The sequence below is a fragment of the Hetaerina americana genome, unplaced genomic scaffold (genome assembly GCF_022747635.1).
Source record: "Hetaerina americana unplaced genomic scaffold, ioHetAmer1.1.p SCAF_5, whole genome shotgun sequence".
NCBI classification, from domain to species: domain Eukaryota; kingdom Metazoa; phylum Arthropoda; class Insecta; order Odonata; family Calopterygidae; genus Hetaerina; species Hetaerina americana.
In genome coordinates, this window is record NW_027287095.1 from 91,032,469 (window position 1) to 91,051,191 (window position 18,723).

At 37.5% G+C, this 18,723-nt stretch overlaps 2 protein-coding genes across 3 annotated transcripts in view; both read right to left on the reverse strand.

Moving 5' to 3' along the window:
• Window positions 1–4,772, reverse strand: part of LOC139694168 (nuclear pore complex protein Nup93-like) — a 36,235-nt gene extending 31,463 nt beyond the window's left edge. Inside the window, exons 1-4 of the mRNA XM_071592598.1 lie at window positions 4,314–4,772; window positions 4,047–4,227; window positions 3,794–3,922; window positions 581–760 (exon numbers count right to left, since the gene is read on the reverse strand). Coding sequence (XP_071448699.1) covers window positions 581–760; window positions 3,794–3,922; window positions 4,047–4,227; window positions 4,314–4,483 — 660 coding nt within the window. The 5' untranslated portion in view covers window positions 4,484–4,772. The remainder of the gene's footprint in view (window positions 1–580; window positions 761–3,793; window positions 3,923–4,046; window positions 4,228–4,313) is intronic.
• A 1,792-nt stretch (window positions 4,773–6,564) lies between these two features.
• Snr1 (SWI/SNF related, matrix associated, actin dependent regulator of chromatin, subfamily b, member 1) lies at window positions 6,565–15,505 on the reverse strand. Of its 2 annotated transcripts, none has more exons than XM_071592073.1 (9): window positions 15,262–15,505; window positions 15,070–15,175; window positions 14,873–15,002; window positions 14,658–14,792; window positions 14,441–14,568; window positions 13,606–13,772; window positions 12,765–12,955; window positions 12,072–12,203; window positions 6,565–6,934 (listed from the first exon to the last, which is right to left on the reverse strand). In XM_071592073.1, the coding sequence occupies exons 1-9, from the start codon at window positions 15,340–15,342 to the stop codon at window positions 6,895–6,897; spliced, it is 1,110 nt and encodes a 369-aa protein (XP_071448174.1). In that variant the 5' UTR covers window positions 15,343–15,505; the 3' UTR covers window positions 6,565–6,894. The 2 variants fall into 2 exon arrangements, with proteins under 2 accessions (XP_071448174.1, XP_071448173.1); XM_071592072.1 differs by having other exon boundaries at window positions 13,579–13,772.
• Window positions 15,506–18,723: the final 3,218 nt, after the last annotated feature.

An 18,723-nucleotide genomic window follows, 5' to 3' on the forward strand; every position in this document is an offset into this window, starting at 1 on the left:
AGACGTAGACTGGAGGCTTTTGAAATGTGGGTGTTGAGAAGAATGGAGAAGGTGAAATGGACAGAGAAGAAAACAAACGAGGAAGTACTTGGTATGGTGGGCGAAGAGAGGGATTTGTTAGGAGAAATCCCATGGAGGCAGGAAAAGTGGCTGAAGGGGGTATTGACCGGCAGCGGAATGTTGAAGACTGTAATTGAGGGGAGAATGTTAGGCAGACGAGGAAAGGGAAGGAACAGGAGAGGGATGCTGGACGGGATGAAGGGAGGAAGAAAGTACTCAGAGCTGAAGAGGGACCTGATGTAAAGTAGGATGTTGTGTTTTGCTAGGGGTCACAAATTATTTAATTAGTAATTATGTCTATCCCAAAACCTACCTTAACCGGTAGACTACCTAATAATAATAATAATTATATATATATATATGTGTGTGTGTGTACATACATATTTATACATAAACACACACACGTATTCATACTTAAACATATAAATGCATGCATGCATGGAAAAGGAATAGTTTTGAAAACAAGACAGAGGGGAGCAGCTAGAGGATACCTCTCTGCATCAATGCACTCAAACCTTACCTCATCACCCAACTCCTGAGATATATTCCAAAATGTTTGTACTAGTGATGGGCTGGACATTTCATTCCCCACTACAACTTCCCTGTTTCTCTCCACCAGTCCTTTGGCAAATGCTACCTCTTCTCTTTGCAGAGCACTCCTGCCACGCAGTATGGCTTCATCTTCCATGTGAGATACACCCTGCATTAGAGATATGAAATTAGCCAATTAAAATAAGCTCTTGATCTGTGACAGTACTAAATTGATCAAAAGATTAACAAATGCAATTGTTTCATTTATTTTGATCTTAAACAATATTTTTTTAAATAAGCTTCCAGCTATGCTGAAATAGTAATTTTGTCAGAGCCAGAGCCTCTGATGTGCATACAAATGCGAGAATTTCACATTAGCCCAAGTATCCAGCACTTTAAGTTAAATTTGAACCCAGACATTCCAATTTAAAGCTGAGGGTATCAGTCAGTTACTCAACAACATAAGTCCTCCTTGTACACTAATAATTGTCACAGGCTTTATTGAATGAGATTTTCTCATGAATTTTTGTACGAGGGTCATCCGGAAAGTAGTACCCGTTCGTGCCGCATGAAGTGCTGACGACGCGAGTAGCCGCTGGACGAGGTCAGATAGCTTCAGTGGCTTGTCTGCCTTCTCTGAGCCAAGTTGCGTGACGCTAGCATTGCCTGTGTTGTTTCTGTGATTGTTTACAATGTTTAAAAAAATTGAGAACGCCGCCAGTTGTGAAGTGAGGGCAGTGATTAAATTCCTCAATGCAAGAAACGTTCGCCCATGTGATATTCATCGCCAATTAAAGGAGGTGTATGGAGACAATGTAATGGACGAGTCGTCTGTTCGGCGGTGGTGTCGCAACTTCAACATGGGGAGGGGGAACACACACGACGATGAGCGTTCGGAGAGACCGTCTGTCATTACAGACCAACTGGTGAGCTCAGTTGACGAATTCGTGAGGAACTATCGGCGCGTCACAATTGATGACATCTGTGAGCATTTTCCCAATGTTTCTCGAACAATTGTTCATGAAATTGTTAAACACCATCTGCATTATGCAAAAATTTGTGCAAGATGGGTCCCTCGCGTATCTCAATGAGCTGGCGGCGAAGGACTATGCAGCAGGAATACAGAAACTTGTCACACGTTATGACAAATGCCTTAATTTGCTTGGAGATTATGTTGAGAAGTAGTTTAAAGTATCCTCTTTCAAATAAAATTTTTTATGTTTGTTAATATTTACTTTTGTGTCTTTATTTCACGAACGGGTACTACTTTCCGGATGACCCTCGTACATATAATATCATGATGTAGTTGTTATGAGCAAATGCAAAGCATGTGCAAATTCAAATAAACTGCAGGAGATGCCAGGACAGTACAAGGTCTGCCCTTAAAGTAGTACGACCTATTTTTTCCCAGATAGACCGACGGGCGGTGGTTTCTCTGGCTGGGTTGGATGGAGAGTCTCAGGAAAGGCTGGAGGTCGGTGGCAGTTGGCTCCTAGCCTTTGCGGATCGTTCGTTTGCAAATTTGATTCATGAAATGCTCAAGGCAGCTTGTGGTGATGACGCCATGGGTAGATCACCTCCCCTTCCTAAATCCAACCTGACCATCCCCTAAGTAATCATTTGCCCTGCTCTCCATTCTTTGGTTACAGAGTCATACCAAGGTAATTATGAATTACATATTTTTTCATACAAACCCTGACTTAAAGTTAACATATATTTAAACCCATCTTCCCGAGAATAGAAGAAATTTTACAGATACTGTTGATTTTCTCCCATTAGTTAATGCTAATAATATAATTAACAGTTTTATATCATAACATTTTAATCAAAAAATTATTTGTAACACTAAGTTGTCCTTGAGATTATGGTTTTGGCAAACTATGGCATTGTAAGATCTATTATTCCCTTGTTACTACGAACATATGGTCAGTTAATATTTTATGGGCTACAATATGAATGTATAAATTGAAAAGTGACTTTCTCTCTGGATTAAATTAATTAAAAAGCAGTAGTTCATTATAGATGTTTAGTCTATATTCCACAATGTGTGCAAAATTTAAACATGCCAATTTTTGATGCAGTTTGTAAGTGCAGCATAGACATAAATTTTTGTAATCCTACCCTAGATACTACATTAATGGATGAAATACTCGGATAATTTGATGCCTCCATATTTCTGAACGGCAGTGCAGCATTTATCATAGAGGCATATGAAAATATCAGCCAAAAAACGGATTATTACTCTTCAAGAAAGAATGAATGCTATGACAATTTTTATTTTTTTCATAACCCTTTATCTATCATGATGAATCATCACATTTGACGATATTATACATCAGATGACCATACCAGCCTCAGTTCATTCATTTATGCTGTGTAACTGCCGTTTATTTATGCTGGTTAACTCACTTATTGTCCTCTCTAGGCTTCTAGGAGTTTCATTTTGTTCAAAGAATAATGGATACTTAAAGAGTTTTATTGATTAAAAATTATAAAATATGCATTCCCTATATGAAATTAGTACATACTAAATGAACAAACAAACATGAACTATTGAATCAATTTAATGCTTAGATTTTTTTGGGGAAATAACCAGTGTTCGGGTAATTAGAGAATAAATTTAAAAAAATTAATTCATGTGAAATTTGGCCAAACATTCAAAATAAGATTTTTATTGAATTCTTTGCTAAAGGTGTTATAGGAAGAACAAATAAAACCCATCATATTTATCACAAATGACATCTTCTCTTAAGATCAAAATATAATAATGTCGAAGGTTCTTTTCACTGACAACATTAGTATAACAAAAGATCTTATGGCACACATTCACCAATGTTGAGTTTATTGATAATTTAATAGTTGATTCAGATTTTTTTGGGATTAAAACCAGAGTGCATTTCAGAAACAATAAACCTACACTAAGAGAAATAATTCGTTTCACAGTGTTATAAAGAGCTCCATTACTTTTTCTGTAAATTAAAAATTCCTGCATTCTGACAATTGCACAAAATATATTAACCCAGCCAATGATTTGAGGGGTTTGGCTCACAAGAAAGACTCAACGAAACATGATGAAGGCATTTGCCTTTTGCATTGATTTGTTAACTGTAACTCACTTTTAAAAACTCGTGCTTCCAGGTAGTTTACATGTAAGACCCAATTTAGGGAACATTATAGCAGGAAAAATTCGAAGGTTTATTACCTCTGTAACGTTGATATCCACAAAATCATGGGGGTCACTGCTTCGAAGAGCTGCCATCGCTCGACCCTTCGCACATTTCCATTCATTTCTTATAGAGTCCCACTGGCACTGTCTAACACTTTCAAACGCCTTGAAATAGAGAACATTTCAAATGAAACATCATCACATAAGAAAACTGCTTTAATAAACCCCATGACTGATTCAAACAACAAAATTACATTTTAAAATAAGTAACTTTACATATACAACTCACTGCTTCGTGTGTCTCCTCAACGATGGATAAAATAGCATTTTCCTTCTCATTTTTCAAAAAGCTTTGTATGTCAGTGTCCGGCGTGGGCTCGAGTGGTTCGAAGGTCCTCCGTGCACTTAGCGTCTCGAGTTTTTGACTAAGTCGTGGCAAATCGACACCTTTTGAACCGAGAAGCACATGCCTGTGAATTAGAGGTGTGTGTAAAATTTTCATTAAAGGCGAAATCTTTTTCCCATAATACATAAATTCAATATAAATTGCTCTTACGCTTGAGTATCTTGTCCTCCAGTTTGAGTCACTCGAGACCAAAGTTCCTGAGATGCTTCTAGGACTTGTCTTAAATTTCTTTCAACTCGAGGAAGTTGGCCTCCCCCCATTGCATCCGATGACAGCTGTTCAGCAGCATGGAGTAAATCTTGAAACTCCGATTCCGCCATTTTCAGATATACTTATTAACTTTGAAAGAATGCCAAATAAAAGGTTGTTTATAAAGAAATCTGATATGAATTGTTGCCTGGTATGATTTAACGCAGCCCGAACATAAACATTCCCTAAAAAGACACCTGCAGCGACCTTTTAATCCCGAAGTACGTATACGCATGCCATTTTAACCATATTTATATTTCAGTATTCATTCACAATACGCCCAGTAACACCAACTACTCTCACATAATTTCCAACTAACGGCGCGAAACCATTCAAGGAAGCCGGTGTCCGGGATCTGAAATTTTCCCAACGAGGTATCGTTTGATTATTTCAGGGTCGATACCATCGATAGTACACAGATCGATACTCATTTCGTTGATTTTTCCCGCCCACGAACTTGGATAACGATACTTTCGACGCTTATGGATTAAGAAATATAACGCGCCAATTCAAAATTGGCGGTAGGCTTGGAAGCATTAGATGTGGAGTTAATTTCTCGTATAATTGGTAAATAATGCAATTAATAAATAACTATCCCGATTTTGGACTGTAAGCAGATTTTCTACAAGAAAAATAAATGCTACTAATTCTCTGGTAGGGATGAATTTGAATGAACTGAATTTCATTTGTATCACCATCACCTTGAGTTTCTCTTCCACGTGGCAGGTTCTCTCATTCCTGACCTCCACATCTGTTTATTCTGAGCCATACTCTTGATTCCTTTAACTCTCTTTCAATCTTAACCATTTCTGACACTAAAGTAACTTCCTCCCTCGTCTTCTATTTCCCTATATCACAATACAATCTCAGTAAGCACTCATACCTCATTCAAAGTCCCAACTAAATCATCTTTCTTTTCTTGATTTTTGTCTGCCAATTGTCACTCTTCGTCGCAATTCTTCATATCACCGCCCCATTTCTCAAACTATCTTCTCTTATCCTTCCATCATCCATTTTTTTCTTAAGTCCACACAGTACTTGCATCTTATTTTTAAATCCCTCTTGCTATACTTGACTTGATTCGCTCATAACAGAATTTGTCTTAAGTAATGACACTTCCCTAATACCTAACACTCTCTACATGATCAATCACGTCACATTCCAATGTGAAGCTGATCCTTTTACCTTAACCCCCTGTTATCAAACTCATGGTCTTTTTCTTGCTTATTAGCATTCCATATTCTTTACATTGGTCGTGAAGGTTTGCTGTTAATACTAATCTCTATGATATCACATCACCATATGTGATACATTCCCCTCTTTTACCTCTGATGCTCACTCCTCTACTTCCATCAAATTTTCCTTCCAAATATATGTAAAATTGAGTTAGTGACAGGCAAACAACCTTGTCTAACACCCCTTTCATGAATCCATATTGCCATACTCCCATCACACTTCTCAATTTCCTGTACAATCTCCCGTTACAATTTTTTAAGAATTATTTCAGCCACATGTAATATCAGGTTTATTGTTCTGTGTTCCTCATATTTCGTGTGATTTTTCTTTTTTTAATAGGAACCACCTTGAAGTCTTTTATGCCGTTATCCCATCTAATTAATCTCATTACTCATATTTGTTAATTCTTTCTTTCTTTTTTTATTGAGTTCTTTCAATATTTCAACTGGAATTTCGTCAATTCCCTTGCTTTCCCATTCCTCATCTCTTTTACAGACGCTTCAATTTCACTTTCAAGTATATCATACCCTTTTCCATCATCGACCACCTTGTTTTCTTCCTCTAGTTCTCCGATTCATCTTCCATAGGTTTTTTCTGGGTCCAGCACTTTTTGAGCTTGACCACACACCCTATACATTGCCTACTGGCATTTTGGGCCAAAAAGACACGTGAGGACCACATTTGGAGAAATATCGTACGGAGTGGATTCCAAAATCCACCGGTTTCCGTACTTCAGATAACTGTAAATTACATGGTCATTAAGTCAACACCCAGATACTGATTGAATTAATTCTTAAAAATGATAGTTCCAAATTCAAACTACCCCATCTCCAAGAGTGGTCAGGAAGAAATACAATTCATGGGAAAATTTTTCCTAAGAAAGAGTTGTGTAAAAAAATTCACATTGATCTCATTCTCATCCATGATACGTTTAATGAAACATAAAATATAAATTACTGACAAACATTTTATTTTTCACAATACTTAGAAAATAAGTGAATGTTTTAGCTGTCCATGACAGTTTTCCACCATTTGAGAGCACACTATGTGAAGCACACAAATCACTATAATAAAAGTAAAAAATGGAAAGGGTCCAAAGTCACCACTTCTTGTTTGTTCAATCTCACATTTGACCTCCATTTCCAGAAATTAAACACAGATTACACCACTTCCGGAAATGTATCCGAGATATAAAGAAACTCTGACAAATACAAATGAGATTATAGCACACAACATTTATCCATTACTACCAGCCAGGCGTTGTATTGGCCAAACGTCGCATCCGCCTGAAAGGGAATAAAATAGTTGATTAAGTCTTGAATTACCACAAAATCAATATTTTAACCTCTTTGAAAACCTTACATTATTACTACCACACTCAAAAACTGCAAATTCATGCATTTTAAACATGTTTCCATGTTAAGCAATGGGTAAAAGTAATAAATTTAATTTTATAAAGGATTCGCTTCATTAGCAAGATTATAATTCAGTGAACTACTTTAGTAGACTGTTGAAGACAGGTTTTGGATGGACATAAACATAACACCCCTACATATTCATAAAAAATCACCCATACTCCTCACTGAAATGACCACCTGACTACACTACAACCTGACACTACCATAATGCATACTTCCTTCCTCCCTTCATTCCTATTCCTGCCCCTTCCTCACTAGCCTAACTTTCTTCCTAACATGACAGTCTTCAACATTCCATCACCAACCAGCATACTTTTCTCTTCTATTTCCTGTTTCCTCATGATTTCTCCCAACAATACTCCCCCACCATGCCCAGCACTTTCTCACTTCTTTTCCTTTCAGCCTACTTCACCTACTCCATCCAATTTACACATATCATCATGCTTCAACAATACCATGCACAAAACAATACTCCGTATCAATTTTGATGAGAATTTTCTCAGCATCCCAGGCTGCAACTTCCTCATTCTTGTAAAAGCATCTTTGCCTAACGCAGCTCTTCATCACAGGTCCCCACTATGTTGATCATTTTGTTCAAAATACTTACAACATATGCAAACTGTTCCATCTGCTTTGGTGGTTGCTTCCTAAATTTAACATTTAACTTAGCCTTCTCCTTCTTGAATAGCTCAAAACCTTTGATTTGTTTATAGACCTTCATCCCCTATCTATCACACGGATTGTATAACACACTTACAATGATTGGCTGACTGGCTAGCTAATCCTTTACCATACAATTGAATCTAATGGATTTTATCCCCCACTGACTTCTGTTCCAATCTCTAGTTCTTTCCCAGTTGAAGGTAACAGATAACACACAATGAAAAAGGATAAATCACAGGTGATAACAGACACCCCTATCTTACCCCTCTTCTGAAAACCAACCATCTCAAAAACTCTAATTCACCACTCAATCTTGAACAGCCTGAGACACGAGAACACACATCAAGTTAGTATTTTAAGTTTAGAAAGGAAGTAAGAATATGTCACAAAAGCTGGTAGGAAAACATAATAGGCACTATGAAGTACAATACCTTGTACCTTTCATAGTATTTCCTTATAATTACAGTCCATTGTGAATAATATATATTTTACTCAGTTCCTATTTTTATTCTAAATAAATAAATAAACAGGGTCATGCACATTCAAGCGAATGTTCAATTAATTGACAGAGTTTTTATGAGCACAATTTTCATTTTGATTGAAATCATTCCCTCAGGTATCTCAAATCACACTTAGAATTACCAGAAAATACTGGTTACAACTTTGAAAAAAATTGAAAATTAACCAATAAAATTACATAGAACTTTTAAAACTAAATGTAGACAGTGAAAAAAATATTAGCAAATGTAGCCATAGATTTTACTTAAGCCAACAATGCATATTTAATAGGTACTCCCTCGTTTATATAGTACCTAAGTAAGTTTTCGAAATCTTTCAAAGACCTTTGTTTAGCATTACCTATCCTTTTTGATTACAATTATATCCTATCCTTATATATCACAATAAATCCAAGATCATTTGTGCCCAAATCAAAGATACTATTTGTGTAATGTCTAAGGATAGGTATGAAGTACGTCAAGTCAATCAGCATCTACCCCTCCCTCAACGAGTTAACTCACTCCGTTGAACAGTTGCTGGCTTGGATAGCAAGAAGGTATATCAAGTGCTGAATTTGCCAAGGGTGGAAATAGTTTGCTGTTGTTCTTTCAGTGAAAGCAATGGATCTCCACCACGACAAAGCGATGACTCTTTAGAGCACTTGCGGACTTCATTTTGAATTTAGCACACGACTGACAGCACTTGGCTGATACCTGACATTCCTGTGTTGTGCTGCATTCCCTGGTCCCCACAATTGGTCAATTCAAAATCAGAGAGATAGCATTTAGAAAGATTTGGTGGTCTAGCTGAGCACAATAGTCAATCTGAGTGGCAATGCTAACACATTAGGTTGCCTTAAAGCCTTAAGAATTAGAATGATCAATGAAGAAATCTCAAAGCTTCCTTTTTGGAATATTCTATAAAACTTAGTAATTACTTGTCCTATAAATGAAATACAAGTGAAGATGATCCGTAATAGGAAAACAGAACCTGTCCACATTTTGGCAACTACAATCAAGGTTTGGTTACGTAAAATGCAGCTTGTCAAGTGTTGTGGGAGCAGATGATATACTGAATCTAAAATGAAGCTTAAAGCAAAAACCTTCGGTATTTGGAATGCGAAATGAAAAATGAGGTATCCTGGACAAACTTTTTTTAGTGGATATCAACTCCACCAAAAAGTGTACTGCACAATAAAACTTCACAATTTGAGTTTTCATTCAATATAGAATGATAGAATAATCAAAGAAATTTATTATGTGAATTGAAAAAAGCAGATCAGGAGATATCTTATGCATTATGAGGGTAAAAAAGAAACTCTACCCTTCCACAATAAAGATTTAATATTCCACCACCATGGTTTCGATGCTGCGCATCATCATCAGGTAACATACATCAACATTTTTTTCAACTTATACAGTCTGGCTCCAAGAGGGGAATAAGGGAGAGGAGAGGGGGTAAGGTAGGGGGAGTAAGGGAGAGGGGGTAAGTTGAGTTAAGGTGCAGCAGCCTATTAGTGGTCTAGGGGAGGGTGAGGCTAAGTATTGGAAGGTTACTGGCTAAAATTTGTGAAAGTTTACATTAATTAAATGATCATTGAATGAAGAACACAATGTACCACTACACCGTTCTTAGAAATAGCGGCAGGAAAAAACAAACTCATTGTGTTCTACATTTAATTAGGGGGGGGGGGGGTGTTTGCCTACAATGTTTTGACTTTATTAAGGGACGGTCGATTATCATCTCTGCCTTGGTGGGGGTGGGGTTGGTGCGGAAAGATATTGGATATATCTTATGCATTTAAAATTTTGACAAGTAATTTTCAAAATGCTTTTGAGTGTCCACTATCCTGTATGCTTCAAATTTGATCAAGGTGCATCTAAATAGATATGAAATTACTGAACTTTACAGCCTTGACCAACAAATTAACCAGACCTGAAGTATTATTCATATACTTTAATCTATGAGAAACGTAAGAAACTGTGTGATTTCTAGTCAGTTGTTATCAGTTTTCTGATATAGTTCCACATTGTAAAATACCGTAAACTTTCGATTATCCATTTTGTTGATCATCCATGCCAATCTTTCTCCTTCCCTGCTCCTCAAAATGTTAAAAAAATTACAATCGTAAAGATAATTAAACGCTTAGAAATTTTGATGTACTCTTTTCAAAAATACAAGTTTTAAATCCCTGGGCTTCCCTAATAGTTCTTAATTTCACATACAAAAGTTTTCAATCACAATTAATGTTTTTGATCTAAATATTTCTGTGCCATTTGTACATTCCCCTTATCATGTTCCATCGGAAACATCCAATTATTATAGTTGCTGGTACCCTAAAGTTTTTCAATTATGAGCAGGGAGCTCGTTACACTCGAAGATATGATGCTAGTTATGCCTATCATCAGAGTTAATCAAGTTACTTAATTGCTTGGGCCCATAACCTATTGTTCTGTGCAATGACAATCAGGGTACTCAGAAGTCAGCGCGTAAACCTGCATTTTATGGTCGATCAAAAAACACCACTTCGTCACTATTGTACGAGGGATATTTTTGAATGTAAACAGATAAAGCTCATCTATCTTTCTACGGATTCCATGCCTGCTAACGCACTGACTGAAGGACTCGGTGTGTCAAAGCACTACACGTGAGTGAAAGGTTTAGGAATTAAGCCAAATCATTAAGGGAGAGTGTTGTAAATATTAACTCCTGGGCTCCATGTGCGTCTGTTGATCTTTGTCGGGGTGGCAGGGCTGGGTCTGAGATTCAGTTGTTCCTGCGTGCCTAAGAATATGGCAATGCCTTTCCCGGCACTTCCGGACATGTTGTGTCATTGAATAAACATGTGTGACTCCCAGATCTAAGCATTATCCTTCTGCTCTCAATCCCAGCTTCCATAATTAATAGTATCACATGATGAATACAGATTAATGCATCAGCGATGCTTGTTAATGTTTGCCCCTTGCTAATCATTTGTTTTTTCCTGGCTACATGATCAGTTTGCCTTTCAGAGAAAAATACATGCTGCCATTCACTTGATCCAAGAGTTCTGAGAACTTGTAAAACTCCTATTCCACCCTAATAAAAATGACTGAATAATGGAAAAAATTTGTACTTTACATTGCTTAAAAACTCAGAGTAATGACAAGGAATTAAAAAGGAGATTTTCGCATGTATATCCATTGATTTCACAAACACTTTTACTGCATATTTCAGCTATCAGTGTTTTTCAGTTATCCACGTTTCATCAAGCATCCATTAGAATATGAATAATTGAGATTTTACTGTATACGATTGAAAAGAATGGAGATGATATGAGAAATCACCAAAATAATTTTAATTATTATTAGTGATCTCAAACTGCAATTGGGTACTTGAACTTGAGCGCGTATTTAATTTTACTTATTTTGATGGCCTTCTGTACAAAACACTGGCAATGAATGTGTTCACTTATCGTACTTTCTCTTCACAAGGGATAATAAAATACATAGCAAGTAATATTTAAACGTGCAATCCCAACGGAAATGCCAAGTATTTAACACTTAATATTTGCAAGTCAATACAGATGGGGGATTGAAAATATATCATATGCTAATTGGCATGGTGGATATCCAAATTCAACAAATCGAATTTTTAAATTTTAGGGTCAAAACATTCAACCATTTCGCAAATTGAAACTCAAAGCTTCCCCTAATCTATCCTCTACTGATTCTCTTTTTGGCCTGTTATGTTCGTATTTTCAGGGTGCCATAAGCGACTTCTTTATTATTATTGATAGTGATATGAACTGTAAAATTTAAATGAGAAAGAAGAGGCCCCGCTGAGGACCCCAGTAAATACATACCTTGTATTTCTGTCCTGATCCCTGATTTTCTTCTCCATTTCAGCATCAGTTAGGGTTTCCAGGAATGGTGACCATTGATCGGCTTCTGATGGTGGCCGAAAGGGCACCTCAACTGTGGCCAGTGGTGCCTCGCTACTCAGCCGAGGAGAGAAAAGATGGAGATGAGCCAAGGAATGATTGAGATAGCATCCAGAGTAGTTCTTCAAAATGTGGCAAAAATTAAGGGGAAATTGAAATAAGGAGAATGACGTGTGGTGGATGAAGGGTCAGAGTACATTGGTAGTTAGGAAGCCATCATTTTTCCACATTCGTATTTGTCAAATTTCCTGGACATCACCCAATTTCAATGATGTGCCAATGTTTGAGTGATCCACCCTCAGGAATAATAAAACACAATGATACACCATTCATTTAAGCAATCTTATTTGTGACCAATATTTCTAATAATTTCATACCAGTGCAAACTGAGAAATGAATTTCACTACAAGAAGACTGTAATCCAAACATTATGAGTGTAAGACCATCATAAACAAAGATGCTGTGATTAGTTTTGGTTATGAATGAAAAAACTGTAGCAGTATAGCATGTCATTTCACCAAGCTATTTGTTCTATCAACACCGCAAAAAATTCCTGAAAATCACTGAGAGCGAGACATTCCCTAAAAATAAAGGTAATAAACTGCGAGAGCCCACCTGAATGCATAGGTCCTCTGGTGCCAGCTAAGCTGTCCCCGTATACTGTATGCAATTGCCGTGACAAATTCTCCTCCGAGACCAAGCTCGGCGCACAACTTCATGGCAAATGTCTCTGGGTTGTTCTCACGTTCACTCATGTCCCACTCCACTTGATCGACCAATGAAGTGTTGCCCACATGAATGTTTAGCTGAGGGAATTTTAAGAACTCAGACAAGGCTTTCCAATTGTGTTGCATTAAACTAATTGTGGTGAACATACACATATATGAGGAGACCTTTAATATCACAAAACCATCACAAACACTACAACATTTTGAATTAATATACATATTTAGTCACACAAAGTAAAACATACAAAAGTTTGGCTCATTAGTAAAAACAAGAGAAACTGATAATTCTGAAATGATGCCGACAGCTACATATTTTCCTCTTGGGAAAAATCATAACACTATTTTAGTCTCTGCGTTCTGGTTTTTGGTCACCTCCACTAATCAATACTACAGCTAATTAGTTTCAATTTAATAATATAATTCGTCAGAAATTATTATGGTTTATGGAGAGCTATGCATATGAGTAGAAGACACAAATGAGCACCTACCAATGACTGAGACCATTTAATCATGCAAAGAAAACGAATTTGTACAATTAAATTGTAAAAAGTTAAAGCAAACATGGTTTACATTTTACTTCAAAACTTTCAAATTCCATTTCTGGGATTAAAGAGTTAATTATTCATGAAATTTTAAATAACCTACTGACTAGATTACCTCTTAACATAATTACAACACTACTAAATCTGATTTTTATTTACCTTAATTATAACACGCTGATCAGTTACCTTAATGATAACACGCTGATCAGATTGTTCTTCAAGAATGTTGTCAGTGGGAAAGCCATCTATCTGTTGCCTAATAGCTTGAGCAATAGCAGGTACAAATGTAAGTGGGTTCAAATCCAGGTCATCACAAAGTACTTCTGCAAATTGCTCTGGAGTTATTAGACCCTCTGAAATCATAAGTCAAGAATATGATGGAGCAACATAAGTGGAAATGAGCAGCATCAAATTATAATTCCATTCTACAAAAACCTATACAGAGAAAACATTGTCGCCAATGCACAAGTTGGGTTTAACTTGGACAGTGAGGAAACACCACCCCATATTAGAAATAAGTCATGCAGCAAGCGTGTAGTTCAAACGAACTTAGGGGAGCCAAATCATTTCAGTGTTATGATTCCCAGGGAACACATATCATCTGAAAATCACACAACTTGGGTTAAGGTGTCCAGAAGCATAGTCCCTTCTCCTAGATTACACTCTGGTTGGCTGTGGAACACTCAACCTTCTGGCCACCACATTAACATCGCAAATATATGTAATTACAGCAAGCTCAGAAACTCATAATTACATTAAGAAAATGATCCAACTAATATTTAAATTAATGATTGATGGTAACATTTTCACAAAACAAAGTTCATTCTGAAAGCGAAATAAAGAATTGGGTTGCAATTTCTGAAAAATGTTAATGATTCAGTTTCTAAACGTTGATATTATGTGCTAACGAAATAATGAATTTGGCAGCCAACTACCATGTGCTTGATTTATTGCAATCATTCTTATCGGCAAATGGGGACGATAGTTAGTAATGAAAGTTATATTTTGACCTCAAACACACCATTTTTATTCCACGTGAAAGTGTCTCTCAGCTTCTGCCCTTCTATTTCCATGTCTAGACGAATGGGGACCAGCAACTCGGGCTGTGTGGCATTCTCGTGGATAGTTGTTGGATCAGTATCATCAAAACTAACAAATAAAATACGTAAATTCAAAGCCAACAGATTATTTCAAAGTAGCTGAAAATACAAGTAAAGGGCATGATGGAGGTGACTTACCATAGCGGGAACGTCCTAACTTTTTTGTTATTTACTCTGTTGCGATTTATTGGTGTTGCTTGGGGTACGGCATCGAGGTGAGAACTATTTGGGAGCGAGGGCACCCAAGGCGTACTTTTTCTTGACTTCCCTTCCCTGCAGTGATGAAATTTTAATAAAATAATTGATGAAGAAATGGCAACTAAATTTAAAGTTATGCTCACAACAAAAATTACCTGGGAACTGGCGGCTCCGACGAATGAACAGACACAGCTTTGTACTTTTCATCATTCCCTTCTATGATATCCTCGACTTCTGAGGCCTTTAGCAAAGAAACACTTGAAGCCAAGACGTGCTGACTGAGACCTAATAGGACACCACCGTTAAGTTAAGTCTACTAATAATTCAAACGAAACTATGTTCATTCACTTACCCAGTTCTACTAGCTTTTTTCTTTCATCATTTGTAATACTTCTTCGATACATTCCCGGATATTTCTTATACAATGACCCTCGAAAGAGCCGAAGGTAGTTTCCAACCTACATGAAAATTGAGTTAACTTCAAAATACTATCAAAAAAGGGAGAGGCACAAGTACAATCAACAAATTTATTAATAACACACACCTCCGATCCGATACAAAAATATTCTCCATTCTCTTCCACTTGAAAACTAATCGGCTTGTCGCCGTATGTCCTCAGAGCCATTTTGCTTGGAGATTATTGTTCTCTTCGTAGAATGATAGCGGGAAAATGGTTCAGAAAATCCAAAGTAGAAACGCAGCTACAATAATCGACACTCGACAACTGCAATACTCAATTACTGTAAATGAATGGTACCAAGTACACAACGCCGAGAATACAAACATTAGCCATATTTGCGGCTTTATCGTCCTTCAACTGTTATTTACCGCGATCTTTGACTACGTTAAAAATAATATGACAACTTCAAAACGTATTATATTTGGCATTTTAGATGAACGAGAACACAATAATCTCAGTAAACCGGTATTCAAAAAATAATTGATTTCTGAAAAATGATCTTGAACAGCGAGAATATGGTGGACGAGGGAGAAAAGAATCATATATGTGGAAAACATATTCCGTGCTTGTATGCATAATAATAGTGATTTACCCTCCCGTAGACTACAACCTTGACGTGGTGGCAGGGCTTATGGTTCCGATGACCCCTAGAGCTGTGCCGGCGGAAGCAACGATAATTGCTCCTGGTAGGGTCACCCCTGCCAGATAGGTCGTAGGTTAGGAGCCAGACGAAAGGTCTGCTACTCAGTGAGGCGGCTGCAAAGACATCTGACCCCAGTGGGGCGGCCTTTGAGTGATGTTTTCACGTCAAAAACACTATTGAGGAAGGCAACGGGATCCCCCTCAATTATCTTTCCCAAGACTTAACGATGGACACCAGAGAGAATATGAGTCCTGCCAACTACAGGGCTCAGCCCAATCGGTCGTGTGTCGTGCCCGGGAGCGGGTGAGGCAAGGCTTTCACGGTTGTCATCCCACGAAACCCTTGCAAGAGAAAACCGACAGCAGCAGGTCAGAAGACGCAGAAGAAGAAGACCAAAGTAGTAAGAATAGGAACGTGGGATGTTAGGATGATGATGAAGACAGGGAAACTGGAGAATATTAAGCGAGAGATAGAAAGGGCAAATATAGATATTTTAGGTCTATGCGAGGTGAGATGGAAGGATAGCGGGGATTGCTGGAGTGATAGTTAGAGAATAACATACAGTGGCGGGGACGAGATCCAAGGAGGGGTTGCCATTATATTGAATATAGAGGTAAGAAAGAGACATAAACATAGAGCAAGCAACGGATAGAATATCACATGAGATACTATATATAAATAAATTATATATATATATATATATATATATATATATATATATATATATATATATATAGAATAAATAAATAAATATATATATATATAGAATAAATAAATAAATATATATATATATATATATATATATATATATGAGAGATAAAAGCAGAACCGACGAACTGGGTCATTGTTCAAATTTCCATGCCACCAATCAATCTCAAGGAGGAAGAAGTCGTTAGGATATACGATCAGTTAGAGGACATAATCGCGTGTGTTCCTGCAGAGATACATTTGATAGTGATGGGGGATTGGAATGCGAAGGAAAAAATTGTGATGAGGTGCGGGACTACGGTTTATGCACGAGGAATAACCGCAGGGAGAAATCAATGAAATTCTGCAGGAGACAGGGGTTAGTCATCACCAACACTGGGTTTAGACACCACAAAAGGCGTAGGTATACAAAGGAAATGCCCGGTGACTTAGAAAGGTTTGATTATATTCTGGTTAGGCACAGGTTTAGGAACAGTGTGACAAATTCGCACAGCTTCCCGGGAGCGGATGCGGACTCAGACCACAATTTAGTTGTTAAGAAATGTAGCGTCCGTTTCAAAAAGATAAGGCAGGGGCGGCGGGTTAGGAAATGGAATGTAGAAGTGTTAAATGGTTTTAAAAGGAAGGAGTACCGACAGGCTGTAGAGAAAACCATTGAGGACGGTTAAGAGCTGAGTACTATTGAAAAAAAATGGGAATGTATCAAGAAAGGGATATCGAAAGCCACAAAAAAAACACTACAGGAACCGTTTACGGAAAAAGGACCAGGAAACCATGGATCAGGGATGAGATGATTACAGAGATAGACAAGAGTAGAAAATGGAAGAATGTAAACACAGAGTTAGGCAAAAGGAGGTACAAAGAATTAAACAATAAATTGAGGCGGGCAACAAATAAAGCAAAAGAAGCAAGGTGGAAAACGCAGTGTGAGGATATGGAAGTTTGCAGGAGAAGGGTGAAATTGGTGCGCTATACAGCAAGGTTTAATCACTATAGAGAGATAAGAAGGGAAGATCTGTGCTAACAGTTAGAGATAAGGCGGGTAAGATAATAGTTGACACAGGAAAGATCCAAGAGAGATGGAAGGAATAGATAGAAGAACTGTATAGCAAAGGACTTCGACCAACAAAGTTAGACATTGAAAAAGAATATGACGTAGAGGAAGATAGGCACAGGTCCAGGCACACTAGACGATGAGATAGAAAGGGCATTGGGAGATGCCATCAAATAAGACCATTGGGGTAGACAACATTCCCGCGGAACTACTAAAAGGTTTAGGGAAATGTAAAACGCTGTATGGACTAATTCGTAGCATTTATGAGGTAGGAATCTGGCCGGAAGACTGAAATCAGTGTTAGTTTCTATTCCGCAAAAGGCTAAGGCTACATCATGAGAGGACAAGAGAACAATAAGTTTGATTTCCCATGAAGCTTTAGTGGTCCTTAGGATCATCAACAGAAAGATGGAGAGCAAGGCAAATGATTACTTAGGGAATGATCATTTTGGGTTGAGGATAGTGAGAGCCAGGCACGAAGCCATTGCAGCAATGATATCGCAAATCGAGTGGAATATAGAATACTCACGACATATTTGCCTGTTTCATAGATTTCGAAAAGGCATTTAATTAAGGTAATTGGGAAAAACTACTGAGTATACTTATAGCAGAAAATATGAATAGATTGGAGGGACAGGAGGAATGAAAGTCGGCGGGGAATACGTAAAATCAGTTAGGTTTGCTGATGACCAAGCTCTAGTTAGTCAGCGATGGGGTTGCAAGCATTGTTGAGTGAATTGAAAATTCAGTGCGATAGATATGGGATGAGAATCAATATAAATAAAACAAAGATCATGCAATTTACCAGAAAGAGAAAGGCCAAGGTTAACATAAAAATAGGAGGGCAAAAACTAGAGCAGGTGGAAAAGTTTAACCCTGTTGGTCCAAGTAGTAGGGACGTAAGAAGAACAATTGCACTAGGCAAAGAGGCTTTCACAAGGAGGGAGTTGATAACAGGGACGTTAAGATAAGGATTTTAAGATAAGACTCGTAAAAACTTAGATTTGGAGCGTAGCAATGCATGGAGCAGAAACTTGATCACTGAAGCAGGATGATAGAAGTAGATTGGAGGGTTTCAAATGTGGATAAGGCTGGAAAAGTGAAATGGACCGAAAGGAAAACAAATGAGGAAGGACTAGGT

Coding starts and splice junctions, on each gene's coding strand:
- Snr1 (XM_071592072.1), bottom strand. CDS start 15,342: ATGGCTCTGAGGACATACGGCGACAAGCCGATTAGTTTTCAAGTGGAA. Junction 12,204..12,764: donor CAGAGGACCTATGCATTCAG/GTGGGCTCTCGC, acceptor TCGGCTGAGTAG/CGAGGCACCACTGGCCACAG. Junction 6,935..12,071: donor GATCAGGACAGAAATACAAG/GTATGTATTTAC, acceptor ATTCCCTTTCAG/GCGGATGCGACGTTTGGCCA.